This window comes from Podarcis liolepis (genome assembly GCF_965112155.1).
Source record: "Podarcis liolepis genome assembly, chromosome: 17".
Lineage (NCBI taxonomy): Eukaryota > Metazoa > Chordata > Lepidosauria > Squamata > Lacertidae > Podarcis > Podarcis liolepis.
In genome coordinates this window covers 7,125,487-7,144,161 of record NC_139571.1, presented here as the reverse complement: position 1 = coordinate 7,144,161, position 18,675 = coordinate 7,125,487, and the positions used below count along the sequence as shown (strand labels likewise).

The 18,675-nt window shown below is 51.3% G+C and overlaps 1 protein-coding gene and 1 long non-coding RNA gene across 9 annotated transcripts in view; one reads left to right on the top strand and one right to left on the bottom strand.

The window, feature by feature from the left end:
- Positions 1 to 3,957, top strand: part of LOC310697029 — a 277,036-nt gene extending 273,079 nt beyond the window's left edge. Inside the window, exon 3 of the long non-coding RNA XR_014520883.1 lies at positions 3,707 to 3,957. This is a non-coding gene — a long non-coding RNA (uncharacterized lncRNA). The remainder of the gene's footprint in view (positions 1 to 3,706) is intronic.
- The window catches only part of PDE4A (phosphodiesterase 4A), a 384,429-nt gene that overhangs the window by 8,896 nt on the left and 356,858 nt on the right, over positions 1 to 18,675 (bottom strand). For all 8 annotated transcript variants that reach the window (XM_083482984.1, XM_083482983.1, XM_083482989.1 and 5 more), the window contains 4 exons: positions 16,654 to 16,752; positions 15,299 to 15,463; positions 13,666 to 13,765; positions 1,877 to 2,031 (listed from right to left, as the gene is read on the bottom strand). In XM_083482984.1, coding sequence (XP_083339110.1) covers positions 1,877 to 2,031; positions 13,666 to 13,765; positions 15,299 to 15,463; positions 16,654 to 16,752 — 519 coding nt within the window. The remainder of the gene's footprint in view (positions 1 to 1,876; positions 2,032 to 13,665; positions 13,766 to 15,298; positions 15,464 to 16,653; positions 16,753 to 18,675) is intronic.

Below are 18,675 nucleotides of genomic sequence, written 5' to 3'. Positions count from 1 at the left end.
AAACACCAGAGCTGTCAGCTGATGAAACCATTTTTAGATTACTTAATCAGGGACCTTTTAACTGATTATTTTAATCAACTAAATTTACATGAGTTTGAACATTATCATAACGCCAATGAGCTAATCTCTCGCCCCTCCCCACCTTCAGGATTTTCTCTGAAACAACAGAAGCAACCTTAAAGCTCCTCCTAAACCAGGCTGGGACTGTGGGGTTCTGCATATCCTGGCATTTAAGCAAATCTTGCAAAAAGTCTGCTTCGTCTGTCATCACCCACCCGGAATAGTTGGCAAGAAAAGGACTCTTTTGCAAGCAACGCATCTTAGTCCACTTGGCTCTATCTCAAATATTAGACAGAGCCAGTGTGCCTGTTTGGGGTCATGGGAGACGGGACCAGGATGTTGGGCCTGCAGGGCATCAACACAGCAGGCAGCTGCCACGGATGCCTGTGCCCTAGTTGCTCTGATAACACCCATCCCTCCAACCCACAAACCGCTGACTGGCCAAGCCTTTTCATAGAATCATAGAATGATAGAGTTGGAAGAGGCCACAAGGGCCATCAAGTCCAACCCCCTGCCAAGCAGGAAACACCATCAGAGCACTCCTGACATATGGTTGTCAAGCCTCTGCTTAAAGACCTCCAAAGTAGGAGACTCCACCACACTCCTTGGCAGCAAATTCCACTGTCGAACAGCTCTTACTGTCAGGAAGTTCTTCCTAATGTTTAGGTGGAATCTTCTTTCTTGTAGTTTGGATCCATTGCTCCGTGTCCGCTTCTCTGGAGCAGCAGAAAACAACCTTTCTCCCTCCTCTATGTGACATCCTTTTATATATTTGAACATGGCTATCATATCACCCCTTAACCTCCTCTTCTCCAGGCTAAACATGCCCAGCTCCCTTAGCCGTTCCTCATAAGGCATCGTTTCCAGGCCTTTGACCATTTTGGTTGCCCTCCTCTGGACACGTTCCAGTTTGTCAGTGTCCTTCCAACTGGGGTTGCCATGTACTCATCAGCAGGGTCCTGCTATGAGTGGGCCCTGTGGCGCCCAGAGCAGTCTACAAAGTGGATGGCTGATCTAGAAAAAGGAAGGATGGATGAGGAGGGAAGGAGGACCCCCAGAGAGAGGGGACTTCGTTCTGCCTGGCAAGCTGCAATGCTTGGGCTAATGGGACATGTGCCGTCATGTGACACGGAATTCCACCCACCCTATTTTTACTGCCAGGGAGCGGGAGGCTGCTTGCTGGTTTTTCTGCCTCAGCCTTGGACGCTGCGTATCTGAACTTTGGGCGTTGGTGCCATTTGGGGATGTGCCTTAGGCAGCGATGTGCCCTCCGCTACCATGGTCAATATCTCAGAGTCACGGTATGCCACTGTTTCAAATTATACAGTCCTGCTATTGGGGAACCAGAGCAGAGGGGACCAACACAGAAGCCAGCGAGACGGGAGGCAATTTCTGCACTAAGACAGAGGATCAGCCTTGCCACCCATTCCTCAAATCCCAGGTCACATTTCCCTGCTTGAGGTGCAACTACAATTTCCTCCTGTGTTGGTCTTTGCATACAACTGCTGCCATGAAATGTGTACATGTGTACAGCAAAGGAATGACAGGAGACAAATTAAAATGATTCTGCTCGTTTGAAGGTCCACCAGCTTGGTACAGACAGAAAGCCTGACAGGGATGACGGTCCTTCCTTGTGCAGCGTCATTGTGAGAAATATAGCAGCAAGTTTCATACCTCTGCTTTTAAACAACTGAATTTCCCAAGGGAAAAAATGAGGAATGGAACCTCGAACTGGGAGACCCAGCCCAGGGATGGAGTAGGGAGAATGCAGGCTTGTTCTTGGAAGCAGCCAATGGCTCTCCTTTCTGACGCTCACCATGTCAATGACCATCTTCCGCAAAGTCTGTCGCTGCCTCTTGCTCAGGTTCTGGAAAATATCGCAGTTCTCTTCCTGCAGCAGCTTGAAACCCACCGCCAGGTGATGGTTCTCCAGGACTGACTCGTCGTTGTACATCAGCGCCAGCTCCGAATCTGCCAAGGAGGATCACGTTAGTTGGTGTCACGGAGAACAGGAACGGATATTTCATTTTAGTTGCTGACATCAGCATATGGCTTACAGGATAAAAAAACAAATGAAATAAAAATGAAATCATCAAACAATCTGAAATTGCTCGGAGCAGCAGAAAGGAATCACGAAACAATGCAGCAATAAACCAAAAGACTCTTCAAAACCAAGGCTTGTTGAATAAATGTTGTCTGGGAGGCATGCGGCTCTCTGGGGGTGAGGAGGGCGAGTTCCACAACCTAGGCACCACAGCCCTGTCTGGTGTCACTAACAACTGTACTGCACCACGAACAAGGCCTCTGCTGACTAAATCAACAGGCAGCTGGATTTGTAAATTCAATCCCTGAGGTCCCATGTAAACCACACACTTGCACCTGCCTTCTTCCTGCCTGCTCATACCCTTGGCTATGGCTTGAAGTATATGCTATTCCAGAACAAAGAGGCCAGGCAAGTCCTACAGAAGCAAAACATCTACAGAAGGAGGAAGAGCAGAACAACAACCCGCAAGAATATTCTGCCCTCGAATAACCCAGGAAGGCAGCACTTTTTAGTTATGCACCTCCCTGTAATTTTACAGAAGTTCCTTGCCCCCTTATCCACAATGGATTTGAAGAGCAACTTCTTTTCTGATGTTTGGAAAGTACTGTTAAGGACTTTGAGATGCTCCCAGAAGTCCCTCATGTCTGCAGGAAGTCCTGCAGCTACTTTGCCAAGCCCAGACTTTTCTTAAAACACCTGCCGCCACCACAATCTCTTAAAGAAAACAGTAAGGCTTTCTCTTTATATCATTACATAAGTATTTTTTTTTTTATGTTGCAAAATTATAAACTGCTTAACAGGCTGAGGTTATCGAAGTAGCGTACAATGAGGTAAAGACCATTTCTACAAACTCTAAAAACAATAAAACAATTCCTAGAGATGTACAATTAATATTTCATAAATGATGGGGTCACTCTTCAGGAAAAGCCTTCTCAAACATGACGAAACAAAATTATCTACGCCAGACATGTGGGGTGAGATATATTTACTTTATAATCCATCCAGACAGGAATACAGACAGTTAAACGTGAACATATATTTAATTAAAGAGCAAAACAATCAGAACAAATAGTCCTTCTATACTGAAGTCTTACAGGTCTAGTATTCTGATCTAATGCAACTGCCTATCTTTCCTCAACAGCTATCTGAATTCCTTTAAATATATACTTTATTATCTCCCTCACCTCATTTCTTCCTCACAGCCGCATTCTCCACGCAAACTGACATTCCCAGACACCCTTCTGGTGTAATCCATTTTAAGTCAACCCATTGTCCTGTTTCACTCCCCTGCGGTCAGTCATTCCTCTACAAGCTCTTCCATCACAAACCCACCCCTAGCAACTTCTATTTGGGATACATAAGTCTTCTTCCTTCCTTCAGCTCAGGGATAGGAGACCTTGGGCCCTCTAGACTCCCAGTACGTTTCCGAGCACAATTCAAAGTGTTGGTGCTGACCTTTAAAGCCCTAAAAGGCCTCGGTCCAGTATACCTGAAGGAGTGTCTCCACCCCCATCATTCTGCCCGGACGCTGAGGTCCAGCGCCGAGGGCCTTCTGGCGGTTCCCTCATTGCGAGAAGAAAAGCTACAGGGAACCAGGCAGAGGGCCTTCTCGGTGGTAGAAGAAGAAGAAGAAGAAGAGTTTGGATTTGATATCCCGCCTTTCACTCCCCTTCAGGAGTCTCAAAGCGGCTAACATTCTCCTTTCCCTTCCTCCCCCACAACAAACACTCTGTGAGGTGAGTGGGGCTGAGAGACTTCAGAGAAGTGTGACTGGCCCAAGGTCACCCAGCAGCTGCATGTGGAGGAGTGGAGACGCGAACCCGGTTCCCCAGATTACGAGACTACCGCTCTTAACCACTACACCACACTACACAGTGGCGCCCGCCCTGTGGAACGCCCTTCCAGCAGATGTCAAAGCGATAAACAACTACCTGACATTCAGAAGACATCTTAAGGCAGCCCTGTTCAGGGAAGTTTTTAACGTGTGATATTTTACTGTATTTTTGGTTTTATGGAAGCCGCCCAGCCAGATGGGCGGGGTATAAATAATAAATTATTATTATTATTATTATTATTATTATTATTATTATTATTAACCAGGCATCCCCAACCTGCGGCCCTCCAGATGTTGTAGCCTACAACTCCCATGATCCCTAGCTAACAGGACCAGCGGTCAGGGATGATGGGAACTGTAGTCCAAAAACATCTGGAGGGCTGAAGGTTGGGGGTGCCTGCTCTAGACATTGCTGAACTATCAGTCCCAGCAAGCAAGGCCAACAAGCAAGGCTGGTGGGAGTTGTCATTCAGCAACATCTTGATGGTGGACCAAAGGTTCCTCACCCCTGATGTAGCTTGCCAGTGCTGAAAAGAGGCTCACAATGAAACCAACATTTATTTATTTCTATATGGCATTTAGGGCAGGATTCACTTAACCAGCCCCATCCATGGAAACCCCTGGAGCAATGTACAGGGAGAGGAGAGCAGGGGTGGAAGGAAATAATTTCATCTGCCAAGCAGCAATGCATGTAAAAGCAGAATGACTGGAAGAGTGTGGAACTCAACCCCCCCCCCCCAAAAAAAATTATCTGCTTAATAAAAAGTATCTACCTGGATTCCATTTAGCATTTTTACACTAATGAAGTTACATAATCCTCTTAAGTATGATAAAGATCTGCTTTTGTTCGGTATTAAGTTGTCTACTGCACCAGTCAAGGCCCCCTGACAATTTGGGGAATGTCTGGAGCATGGACAAAAATTTGGGACAGTGGGATTATGAAAGGCTTTTGATGGCAAAATAAGGCAAGGGCCCAGTTTTATACCCATGACAATCCCTGTTTACTTCTTTCTGGTGGTGATCGCTGTCAGAGCTGCTTGAAGATCCTAGCTCACAGAGGATCACGCTAGTCAGCGGTCATTAAGTAAAAGTCTTTATTGAATTACAGTTTCCATTCTCACGCTGCTGCGCGCAACTCTACGCCTAGTAGCTAGGTCGGCGAAGCTCCGTCTGAGTCTCCGCCCTGTGTGCACCAACTTAATATCCTAGCCTTGCTCCACCTTTTCCTCCTGACTGTCCTCCTCTGGGTCCCTCTACCCCCCGGGGCTTCTTCCTTCCGGGATTCTTCTGACGCTGACCCAGACCCTCCTGCCTCCTTGCGCCGGGCTTTAGGACCTGGCTCTCTTTCGGGGCTGCTTACTGCGCCGCCTTCCTCTGCATTTGAACTTGGCGCGCGCGCCCAACCTTCCACTTTCCTCTCAACCGTTTCTTCGCTCCCCGATGGAGGTGTGGCCATCCCCGACTCATGTCCTCCCTCCTGTGGAGGTGTGGCCACTCCTGACTCATGTCCTCCCTCCTGTGGTGAGCTGCCAGCGCTTCCCCCCTGGCTCCTTTCCTCTTCCCTGCTTCCTGGCGGTGACGCTGGTCCCGATTTCCAGCTGCTCCCCCCTGAGTCCTCTCTGGCTCTGTCTTCCTGGGGTGCCCCCCTAGACTCCCCCCTTGCCCTCGCCACTGGTGCTCCTTTCTGTGAATCCTCTGATTCACTGGAAAGACTAGGAGATCTCGGGTCGTCGTCGTCACTCATCTTTTCTTCTGCCTCCTCCCCTTCGCTCTCTGTTTCCTCCCTTGCCCGTGCTTCTGCTCCTAAACCCCTGACATCCATCCCCCCCTCGAAGCCCCCCATTCCCCCCTCCCCTCCTTCCGGTGCTGGAGCTGGGGGCTGCTGTTGCAAAGGGACGAACGTCGGGTATCGGTCGCTTCCCGTGGCAGGCCTCCATCTGAAGTCTCCCGGGTCTTCCTCCCCGCTCTCGTCGACGACAGTCACCTCCGCTTCCATCTCTGTGCCGCCGTGCTCGAAACCAGGGTCGTCCCCGAAAATGTCCATGTCCGTCTCTCCCTCACTTCCTCCTGTCGGTGTTGCTCGTCCTGGGCCTTCCAGCCACCGTCTGCGCCACTGCTCCTCTGGCCTATCGTCCCACCAATACGAGGGTTCTGATGCAGATCCCGAGGGTGACCCCTCCGGGGAACGGACGTCTTGTGTCGGGTCCTCGTCCGAGTCGAACCCCCGGAAAGTGCTGGCCGAAAGTGTGGGCGTGAAAAGCCAGTCGTCAAAATATTCTGCTGGCATAGGTCTATGGGGAAAGAGGGCATGAAACTCGTCTTTGAGGAGAGGTTCGTCCAAGGCGTAGCCCGGCACCCAGCTGTTCGCACTGGCCGGGGTGCCCTCCTTGGCGAGAAAGTATTCTACCCCCTCTTCCCCCCATCTGGAGTCCAAAATCTCAGTGACTTCGTTGATGCGCTCCTTCTGTGCCACTTCCGCGTGCCCTGTTCTGTCTCTGACCGGACTCGGCGCTGTTCCGGGTTCCTGGAACCTGTGCGGTGCCTTGTAGGGAGTGAGCACCGATCTGTGGAATACCGGATGCATTCTGGAACCCTCCGGAAGTGCCAGTCTGAAAGCTACCGGGTTGACCTGCTCTTCGACTTGGTAGGGCCCCAGTTGCTTATGCCCTAGTTTCTTCTTGGCCAACGACCTGGCCGGCACTGCGTGGGCTGCTAACCAAACCCAGTCTCCCACGTGGAGCTCTTCTCCAACCCTTCTGTGCTTGTCTGCTTGTACCTTGTATGCGTGCTTGGCCAGCTCCAGGTGGCGCCTCAGCTGATCGTGGACCTCCTGCAGCTCCGACGCGAACGCATCTGCTGTCTGCGGCTCCCCCTCCCCCATTCTTTCCAGTCCCGGGAAGGTTCTGGGGTGCCTCCCGTTGTTGGCGAAGAACGGCGTGACCCCCGTGGACACGTGCTTCGTGTTGTTGTAGGCGAACTCGGCCAGCGGTAGGTAATCCACCCACGTCGCAGGCTGTTGATTTGCATAACATCTCAGGTACTGCTGCATGATGGCATTGACCCGCTCCGCTTGCCCGTTGGTCTGCGGGTGTCTCGCCGACGCCAGGTTGATCTTGACGTTCAGGAAGCCCATCAGCTTCTGCCAGAAATTCGAGATGAACTGCCGCCCCCGGTCGGACAGAATAGACCGTGGCAGACCATGAACCTTGAACACGTGGTCTATGAACAGTTTGGCGGTTTGCTCCGCCGTGGCCACCTTCGCACACGGAATGAAATGCGCCATCTTGGAAAACAGGTCCACCACCACCAGCACTGCCGTCTTGCCCCTTGAGCTGGGCAGATCCGTGACAAAGTCCAGAGCCACCCTTTCCCAAGGTTCGACCGGAGTTTGCAGCGGTTCCAACAGTCCGGCCGGCGGTTTGTGCACTGGTTTGGCCCTCTGGCAGGTGTCGCACCTCGCCACGTAGTCTGCGACCTCCCCTCTCATTCCAGGCCACCAGAAATCCCTGGCTACTAATTCCACCGTCTTCTCCTTGCCAAAGTGCCCGGCCGTGGGCGCGTCGTGCAGCTGCTGCAGCACCTTGGCTCGAAGTTCGTCTCCCGGCACGTAGATGGCCCCTTTTCGGATGAGCAATCCATCTCGTAGCCGGAAACCGTCGGCCGCTGCCTTGCCCCTCTGCACCTCTGCCATCTTTGCTTGTGCGAAGGAGTCCTCCTGCAACGCACGTCGCACCGCCTCTAGGTCCACGGTCGCCGCGGCGCACGCCCACACTGCTGGTGCGAAGATGTGCATGGCGGCCGCTGGCGTTGCGTCCTCCAGATACTGTGGCTTACGGGAGAGAGCGTCTGCCATGATGTTGGTGTCCCCCGGGACATACTCTATTCGGAAGTCGAAGTTTGCAAAGAACTCAGCCCAACGTATCTGCCTCTGGTTCAGGAACTGTGCCGTGCGCCAGTGCTCTAGATTCTTGTGGTCCGTGCAAACCTGCACCGTGTGCTTGGCGCCGATCAGAAAGTGCCTCCACGCCTTGAACGCTGCGTGAATGGCCAGCAACTCCCTGTCCCAGATGGTGTAGTTCTGTTCGGACTTGCTGAGCTTCCTGGAGTAAAACGCTCCCGGTCGCCACACCCCCTGCGGGTCTTTCTGCAACAGGACCGCCCCCACGGCTCTGTCCGAGGCGTCTGTCTCCACCCTCATCGGCTTGCTGGGGTTGACATGAAGCAGCTGCTCTTCCGACGCGAAGAGACGCTTGAGTGCCTGAAAGGACTGCTCCGCCTGCGCTGTCCAAACGAACTTCTTCTTCTTGGAGCTAAGCGTGTCAGTGATGGCCGCTGTCTGCATCGCGAAGCCCTTGATAAACTTGCGATAGAAGTTCGCAAAGCCGACAAACCGTTGGACCTCCTTCCGGTTGCGCGGACTCTTCCAATCCAACACCGCTCGAACCTTGGCGCTGTCCATGGCGAGCCCCTTGTCAGACAGCTTGTAGCCCAGAAAATCCACCTCCGGCACGTCAAATTGGCACTTCTCCAGCTTGGCGTAGAGCCTATGTTGCTTTAGCCTGCTCAGCACTTCCTTGACGTGTCCGTCATGCTCCTGCTGCGACTCCGAAAAGATCAGGATGTCATCTAAGAAACAGACGCACGTCTTGTAGAGAAGTCCCGCCAACACGTGATGCATAAACGCTTGAAAAACGTGGGAGCCATTTTGCAATCCAAAAGGCATAACTCTATATTCGTAGGTCCCCAGTGGCGTGAACATGGCTGTCTTCCACTCATCTCCTTCCCGCATGCGAATGAGGTTGTACGCCCCCCGCAGGTCCAACTTGGTGAACACTCTGCCCTTCCGTACCTTTGCGAGGAGGTCATCAATACGGGGCATGGGGAAGTCCGATGGCCTAGTCAGACTGTTCAAAATCCTGTAATCCACTACCAGTCTTTTCTGGGGCGTGTCCCGCTTCTTAACAAAGAATACGGGACTGCCCCCCACTGCCCTGGACTCCCGGATGAAGCCGCGTTGCAAATTATGGTCAATGAACTCTTTGAGTTCCTGCAGTTCGTCCTCTGACATGGAATACAGTTTCCCTTTAGGCAGCGCCGCCCCCGGCAGCAGGTCAATTTTGCAGTCATATGGTCTGTGAGGGGGTAGCCTGTCTGCCTCCTTCTCGCAGAAAACTTCCAAAAATTCAGCGTACTTGTGTGGAATCGCTTGCAGCGTGCCTAGCAGCAGCTGTGACTCCTCTTCCTCTCCTTCCTGCCTGGGCACGATGCAGTGTTCAGCACAAAAGGAAGAGCCGAAGGTCAGCTGCCTCTGGTACCAAGCCATCGCTGGGCTGTGCTTGTCCAGCCAACTCATGCCCAATACAATGGGCGTGTCAGATAGTCGAGTGACGTTGAAGCTGATGATTTCTCTGTGATTCCCAAGTCGCATCACCATTGGTGGCGTCTGCTTCACCACTTGCCCCCCGAGCAGCTCCCTGCCATCCACCGTGACAACCTGCAGGGGCAGTGTGGCCGGCAGCAACTGCACAGCGTGCCTGTCGACAAAGTCCTGCCCTATAAAGTCCGCATTGCTGCCTGAGTCAATGGTGATTGGCACGTCCATGGTGATTCCATTGGGCAGTTGGAGAGACGCTGTGAGCCTCACTACTGGTTTGGGCGGGAGGGGGTTCACGGGCTGTAAAATCGCTGGGGACTGCGTCACTAACACGTCTGGCTGGGCCCCAGTGCCTCTTCCTCCAGCCAGACAGCCTCGTTTCCCTGCTGTGGTCCTCCTTGCTGTGTTGCTGCAGTCACCATTGCTGAGGCTGCAGTGAGCTTGTGGGGCCTCTGGGGACACTCTTTCGCCATATGCCCTGGCTCCTCACAGACGTAACACTTCCTGTTCCCTCTAGGAGGCTTCGCTTTCACTGCTGCTGGTGCTAGGGCTCTGGTTGCTGACTGAGCCCTTGCACCTCCCACCTCCATAGGTTCGGCTCCTCCTCCTGGCGGAGGCGTGGATTGCGCCCGCGCTGCTTCCCTGGGAAAGAAGGAGGGGCCCCCGGCTGGTTCGCGCCCTCCACGCCCTTCGTCCCTGTTCCACGGACGTCCTTCCAGCCTCACCCCCACTGCCAGTGCCCTCTGAACGACCTCCTGGGTGGTTCGGGGTCTCTCCCCCCTGGCGATCTCATCTTTAATCGAGTTATGCAGCCCCTCCCAAAAGAGGTCTCTTACAGGAGCCGAATCTCTGTCCCATTCCAGGGCACTGACCAAGGCGAAAAAGCGGGCATGGTACTGCCTGACGCTGGCCCTCCCTTGTCTCAGCCCATGCACCTCCTTCCGTGCAAGATCCACGTCAATACTTGATAAAAAACACCCATCCATTGCTTTAATAAAGGCATCTGCATTCTGTAGCGCCGGATCCTTATCTCTCCATAAATTGCGTAGCCATGCTCTCGCATCCCCATGCAGATGGGACATGATGAACCCCACTCTCTCTTGTTCATCTCTAAAGTCTTTATGCAGCAGTTGCAGTGCACACAGTACGTCGGCTCTAAAGTTGGGATACTGTTGCAGGTTCCCATCGAAGTGAGAGACCAGCCCGCCTGTCCGTCTCGCCAACCCAATGCCCTCCTGCCGGGGTGTCTGCTTTGTCAGCACGTCTAACCTGACCTGGAGATCCCTGCAGGCTGCGGCTGCTTCCTCCTCCCTCTTCCTGGATGCTAGAGCCTCGGCGTTCAGTTGTGCCACTGCGTTTCTGAGTTCCTCTATCTGCTGCTCAGCCGTCATGTCGTCTGCCGTTCGTGAGCTTGCTAGTAGGCACCTGTGTCTCTCCCCTCCTCGAGGCTGTAGATGCCCACAAGTTGAGACGGAGCTTACTGTCAGAGCTGCTTGAAGATCCTAGCTCACAGAGGATCACGCTAGTCAGCGGTCATTAAGTAAAAGTCTTTATTGAATTACAGTTTCCATTCTCACGCTGCTGCGCGCAACTCTACGCCTAGTAGCTAGGTCGGCGAAGCTCCGTCTGAGTCTCCGCCCTGTGTGCACCAACTTAATATCCTAGCCTTGCTCCACCTTTTCCTCCTGACTGTCCTCCTCTGGGTCCCTCTACCCCCCGGGGCTTCTTCCTTCCGGGATTCTTCTGACGCTGACCCAGACCCTCCTGCCTCCTTGCGCCGGGCTTTAGGACCTGGCTCTCTTTCGGGGCTGCTTACTGCGCCGCCTTCCTCTGCATTTGAACTTGGCGCGCGCGCCCAACCTTCCACTTTCCTCTCAACCGTTTCTTCGCTCCCCGATGGAGGTGTGGCCATCCCCGACTCATGTCCTCCCTCCTGTGGAGGTGTGGCCACTCCTGACTCATGTCCTCCCTCCTGTGGTGAGCTGCCAGCGCTTCCCCCCTGGCTCCTTTCCTCTTCCCTGCTTCCTGGCGGTGACGCTGGTCCCGATTTCCAGCTGCTCCCCCCTGAGTCCTCTCTGGCTCTGTCTTCCTGGGGTGCCCCCCTAGACTCCCCCCTTGCCCTCGCCACTGGTGCTCCTTTCTGTGAATCCTCTGATTCACTGGAAAGACTAGGAGATCTCGGGTCGTCGTCGTCACTCATCTTTTCTTCTGCCTCCTCCCCTTCGCTCTCTGTTTCCTCCCTTGCCCGTGCTTCTGCTCCTAAACCCCTGACAATCGCTATCAGGGGGTTCCACTTGCATGAGGGTAAGGAGGGAAGACAGTAAGTTTGAACTGGAAATTTGTTTGCTATCAGTATTGAAAGAGATGAGCTAATTCCTCTTTAGAGTGTCCCCCTCCCTGGCCCCCATGGCTGTGACTGAGTGGGAGAAATTGCTTCAGTCCCCAGGGCATCTTCCATATCTGATTTGCCTGGCTAGCTTTTGGTAACCCTGACATCTTTCCCCCTTTGCATCCCTTCTAGTTTTCTATCACGTGTTTTGAGAAGGGTGCACAATATGAAGGTCACCGGGAAATTCAGCTGGACTAATTCCCTCCCCTCCCGAGCAGAGCTGGGAAAGGAGGGCGAGTGGCAGCCTGGAGAAGAAGGGCAACGCTGAAAATTACCTTATACAGAATCAGGGCCACGAGTCCATCTCTCTCAGCACCATCCACACTGGCTGAGGCTTTCAGTGTTTCCGGTGAGGGCCTATCCCTGCCCTGCCTGGGAATTCTGGGGATCGGGGCTACGGCCTTTCACAAGCGACTGCTCTCCCTCCCCCCTCTGAAAGTTTAGCAGTGGGACTCTCAGAAGGAGGCCATGCATGTGTGTAAATTGTGCACACACAGAAGCATACCTGAGAGGGCCTCACCTGTCCATCTTAGAGGGCTCTATGCCAGGTTCCCTCATTTCAGGAAGCAAGAGCATTCTCTGCAGTGGTGGTTGTTTTAAAACCATACAAAACAGACACTCGTGGCAAAGATCCATTTATCTAGCTGCAAAAACCCATCAGAACAAACACACCTTCACTGCCATGTGATGCTCAGGATGTATTCCTGACCCCCACAGAGCCAATTCCAGGGACCTTGTGCAGGACTTCCACTGATGGGGCTTCTTAGGTGCATCTCGAACACTCGTTGCCCCAATTCCACGAGGCAGCATCTCTTTGGATCTGCCTTTACTCCCCCCTCCTGAAAATTTGCAAATTTTCTTGGGTTTTGAGGAAAGGGCGTTTGTGACATTTTAAATCTAGAATAAAAATCGACACAGCACCTTGGGCAAGTTTGCAAGCATGTGTGCAGGTGTCAGGTCTGAACTGGGCTTCCCTGTTAGGAAGATGGGGTGCTGTTGCTGCCGCCTGCCTGACTTTCTCCCCCAACCTGTTTCTTGTTCTCTCGCAAAGCATCCGAGTCCCCTTCCGTGCCTAATTTTACTTTGCCGGCACACGTCCTCCCAGGTTACCTAGACAACAGGGACACCCTCTCCCACCCGTTGTCTGATTCAAATGATTGGAGAAAGGACTGTGCTTGCGGCAGCACAAAGTAAGGTGGAGGAGGAGCTGGCGACTCGAAGGAAAGCGCATGTTCGTGTTTTAGCGGAGCGGAGACAGGCTGCATTATCCCACCATCTGGGTACAGTGAAGAGTGGAAACACTCTTAAGTGTCACACGCAGAGATCTCAAGACGGTTACAGCCTGCATTGAGTAGCACACCCTACCCAAACCACCGCAGGTTCCAGAGCTGACCTTAGCAAGGTGTGTCTGGATATGGCCCTATGGTATTCGTATGAACACCTCTGCGCAAGAATGCAAGTTTGCAAGTATTTCTCTGAGCGAGGTGAAAATAACTAAACCAGAAGCAGACAGGGTTTGTGTGTCAAAACTGTCTGCTGCTGAATCCATCTGGAGGAAAACAATGAAGCTCGTGACAGAAAAACAGTACTTCTGTCTTGTCAGGATTCAGCCTCAATCTGTTAGCCACCATCTATCCTCCAACCACCTCCAGACACTCACACAGGACCTTCACTGACTTCACTGGTTCTGATTTGAAAGAGAGGTAGAGCTGGGTATCATCCGCATACATAAGTCTCTCTTTTCTTGCAACAACCCTATAGCAACCTTGTCAGAAGAAAAGCAGTTCAGCCGCAGGCATGATAAGGTGACATTACAAGGTGCAGGCAAAAGAGGCACATTCAAATTCTTTTCCGTCCAAGATCCCCTCCATATATGACACACATGCGTACCCCTCCCCCTCTCCCCACCAAGTCATGTCCCCCCCACGACACCCCTTTGCCCCCCAACTCCCTGTGCTACTCACTGGTATTGATCAAGAACTGGTTGGAGACACCAGGGTGGTCCACATCATGGATGGCAGCAGCAAATATTGCAGCCAGGATCTCAAGGTCAGTGAAGACAGCCTGCAAAGGACAGAGGGAGAAGCTGCTACAGGTATGGTGTTTCTGTCCTGCTTCGTGGAGGAAGCTGGTGATTCGCTAGCAAGGAGAGATGCGTCGTTATGAAAGGGGCCCACTGCTAGCAGAGAGCGAGGCTAGATCCCAAACCCCAAAGATTTGTGTGTTGCCGCCATGTGAGGTAACCCACTGAAGCTTACAGGCCAGAGCATTTCCTGGGCAGTATCAGGCCCCCAATGAACATGCAACTCTAATGGGATGCCTACGTCCTCTCCCCATTCTACCTGGGGGAAAGACCCTGGCATCCAAAAATTCCTCATATCCCAGGCTGGCCAGCCATTGTGGTAGACTGGTACAGAGCAGAGGTAGCTAACCTTTGGTGATACAAATCTTGCTGAACTACAAATCCCATCAACCCTGACTATCGACAGTGCTGACTGGGGCTGATGGGAGATGGAATCCAACAACATCTGGAAAGCCATAGATGGGTTAAATCATGATTTCGGACGTAAAAACAGAAACAACAACAACAACATCAATGGGGCTAATTTTTCTAGCCTCTCAAAAGGAAGCACTGCCTATCACTTATTATCATCATTACCATTTCTATTGCTATGGTGTTTTGCAACACACATGAAGTTATAAGAATTGCCTGTCTAGATCAGAGTAGAGGTCCATCTGGGAAGCTCCTAACAGGGGCATGATTGGGAGAGTGCGTCACCCCCTGTTGTGGCCCCCCAGCACCAGGAATGGTGCACTATATTGACTCTTCTGGGTGTTTAAACCCTGTGCCCTCCGTAATGCTCCACAGCAACAAGAATTAGGCAGGCAGCAGGTTTGCAAACATACTGTAATCTTTTGCATTTGCTAATAAGTCTTGCAATACTTATTGGAGCTCTGTGGCCAATAATCTGTCTTGTCTGCTCCAAATCGATATGCGAATGTCTGCTGCCCTCCTTCCATCTGCAGCTCCTGGCCACGTGCAAGTTTCCTCTCTGCTTCCTTTCTGCCCTAGTTTTCCTTTCGGGTTCCTGGCTCTTGCCTTCTCCTCTCCTTCTCATTCTGCTGCAGCTTGCTTCTCCCACACCCCCCAGACTTAAGCCCCTACTTCATTTTTATCCATCCTCTCCTAGGATCTTCTGCCAGTATCTAAAATCAGAGCAGTTCAGCCAATGGCAGCCAGAGCCTCTCCAGGCCACAGACATCCACCCTGAGGCTGGCAGGAGTGGAGGCAACCAGCCAGTGGATTCACCACTTAATACACCGGAATCCAGATGTTTTGAATCCTCGTAGCCCTGTGAAACATTAGGCTGGGAAATAGTGACTTGTTTAAAGGGTATTTGGGCCTAAGCAAAGGCCAAGCCTGCCAAGTCCAAGTAAAGCACTACAGCCCCTGTGCTTATGACACAAAGAGAATCCTTGGCTACAGGCACCCAGTGAGCAATCTCCCCCACCCCCAAATAGGCAGGCAGGTGGACTGCCCAACCACCACACAAACACACTCACACAATTCACCGGCTATGGAAGACAAACCCTTACATCCAAGGCAGGTGTAGACAGAAGAACGTGAGTGGACTGCGTGACGTCAGCAGCATGGAGGCTGTTGTGATAAGCCACGTCGGCGTGATAGTGGTCTTCTAGCGTCATGATGTAGGTGACTAATGTGTCCACGGGGATCTTGAAAGTTTTCAGCAAGTCTCTTTCCTGGGTGGGGTGGAATAAGAGGAGTGAAGCGTTTGCTGGGAAAGTCAGGCATCAGCCCCCACCTAAAAAAGGTTGCTCAAATGAGTGCCGTTATCTTTCTCTTTCCCGTAGTGGAAAAGATAAAAGCGAGGGACAGAAACTTGTGGAACCTTGAGCAGCCATTACAATACACCAAGAGAGGATGATTCTGCCCACGCACCGAGCCAGAGATCTCTCTTCCGTCTGCCAGAGCCCCCTCCCAGATATCACCATTCAACATAGATTAAAGAATATTAAGTACTCTACAGAAAGAAAGCAAAAGGAGAAAAGGGGGCCTCCCTCTGACTGACAATCTCATGGGAACATTAATCAGAAATAGATCTGCCTTTTCTCATCTTAGGCAGTCTATTCGATCCAGTCCCACAGGGGGCGGGGGGGGGGGGGCTAGCCTAGGACCCACTGGATCACAAGTTGGCACTGCTACCATCAAGTTGTGGCAATGGGCTCCAATCCTGGCCTCTTTGCTGTGCTAGCTGCCCACTTCTGCCCTGGTCAGAGCAAGTGGTTGGGCTGTGGATCAAGCCCCACTACTGCTGGCCAGATGTAGGATTGTAGGCTAGCGATCTTATTTATTGTTGCAAAAGCATTTGTGGGATGGAGCCACTCTGTCAATGCAACGGACCCAGGTAGGCTCAAGTCCATAGAAGTTTATAGTAAATATATTTACTAATGTTTGATGGCGCCACCAGGAGCCCCAACCTGCAACTCAGCCAGATCTCTCCTTAAATGTCCCCTCTGAGGACAGGGAGAGGACTTGGAAGTGTCATCCACCAGGAGACAAAACAATTTGACTCAGAAAACAGCCAAGTCTCAAACAAGCTGCAAAAAGGGCACCTCTTACACTGAAAGTGCTCAAGGAGATGAAATCATTAAACAAAAGAACTCTCCCAAAGCTGACACACTCCCTGCAAAAAGTGCTCGCCCCTTCACTTTTTGTGGAATCCTCCTTGTTTTTTTGACTTGCTTCTTGTATACAACTCCATATGTATTGAAGGGATACAGAATAATGAATCCAAAACTGACCTAGAAAGGCACATCTCAAGCTTCAGCTCCATATAGAAGTCTTTGTATATTGAGGCAATATTGCAGCCCAAGCCAGTAGGAGGGGATGAGGACATGGGACGAGGACACGGCAGTGCGAGCACACGTACCTGGAATATTGTATACATGATGCAGCTGAGCGACCGATTGTTGGTGTACTCGGCGACCCGGAAGATGTTAAGGCCCCACTTGTTTAGGTGTTCCAGTTCCTGTAAGAGCGTAGTGGGAGGAAAGTTGGTACTCTTTTGCCACAATGGGTTTCAAGAGGGAAGGAGGTCACCAGAGCAGAGATGCGGAACAAGTGAAGAGAGCAAACCCCACGGTGTGTTCTCCCTGGCAGTCCAGCTGAAGCCTGAGCCGCCATTCCACACCGGGGACATTACCAAAGGCAAGACTGAAAACCATGTAACCAAGGAGACTAGGAACACTACCCTCGCAGCTCGTCGGGAACACCCAGCATGGCTTCAGTCTAAGAGGCCATTTAGGGGCCTGGAAGCCAGGCAGTGTTTACATCAGTCCTGTCCAACCTGGTGCCCTCCAGGCATTGCTCAACTGCAACACCCATTCATCCCAGACCACCGGCCAGGATGGCTGGGGCTCCAAAACATCTGGAGCTCACTAGGGTGGGAAGCCTGGTTTAGCTCATCTGTTTTGAGTACAGTCACCAGTAACACAAAAATTTAGAGACACAGAAGCAGCAAGGTTTTGCCAATAAGGTTTTTGTTTTTTTTTAATTACCGCATGCAGCTGGCTTAGAAATCAAACCTGTGAGCAGCTGAGCTTCTTCTAAATTTAAAAATGGAACAAAAAATTCATAGGTCCACCATGATCCTTCTCATTCTGTCAATTTGAAGACAGCTCCTTAGTACTCCATGATAACGTATGCTGTGATTAAATTATGCAAACTACTTAAACAGGAGTTTCCTGCTAAGGCAGTGGTTTGCAAATCCCTCCCTGCTGTGTGGACCACTTGAATGTTGCCGAGGGCCTTAGCTGACCCATTGATCCTTTTTCTGCCTGTTGCGGTAATTGCAATGCACTTGAGCTAGGTGCCGAATGATTTTAAGTTCCATTTTAATCGCTTCTTTTATTTCTTACATTGTGCTTTATCGCATGAAAATCTGAATCCCATAAAATTCATATTGCAATACAATAAAATACAATATAAAATAATAGAAGTAATAAAAATATAATTTTAAATCAAGATGAATATTTAGTGCAGGCATGCTGCAGACCACTTGGATGAAGTTCACGGACCAGAGTCCGAGAACCACCTGCACCAAGAGAAACATTTCCTCTTTTTACATTTCAGTAAATATTCCCTGCTGCTATAAAAGGACATTATTGGACCACTTCCTTCGGCCAACAGCACTGTATTTGTGTTAAGGGTGTTGTAGAGCTGCACATTCTGGAGCTTGACTTTTAAAGATGCCAAATCCAACTTTTTGTCTTGGTTACTCATAGGGTGTGGCTACTGGTTTAACACCACCCTTCCAAAAAGCGAACACTTATTTGCAAATATAGCAGATGCGCTGAGTTGCCCCCCAAGAATGGTGTGTGTGTGTGTGTGTGTGTGTGTGTGTGTGTGTGACCTGGCCACGGCGACTTGTCCGCCAGCCCCCTCCCCCCCAGCCAGTCACCTTACGTTCATGAAAGTGACACACCAGGGTGAAGACACTTTGCCCTGGTGTGTCCTTTTGAGGATCGCTGTGGAATTTGGGGGGCAGCCCCCTCCTTGAAAACATTGGCAGACCTCACCGCCCCCTGATGGTGCCCCTGAAATATAGGCATGGTAATTTCAGAAACAGTGGCTTCTGTTGCCTTTGCAGTATTGAGATAGCACTAAGAGTATTCTGATACCATGAGGTAGATTGTAATTTGTACAACCCTGTTTTAATTTTTTAAGTGCATCAAATCAAATATCTTTAATACGGTCAATGTGCATAAAGAGTGTTTTCTGTGGTGCTCTCCATATTTTGTGAGACTGCAACTCCTATCATCCCTGATCGTTGGCTATGCTGGCTTCTGCAGCAGCTGGGAGTCCAACCACACTGCATATCCCCTTGAAGGTTTATGACTACACATATATTTGTACTTACTGCTTCCGACTATACTGTTATGGCCTCCAGCCA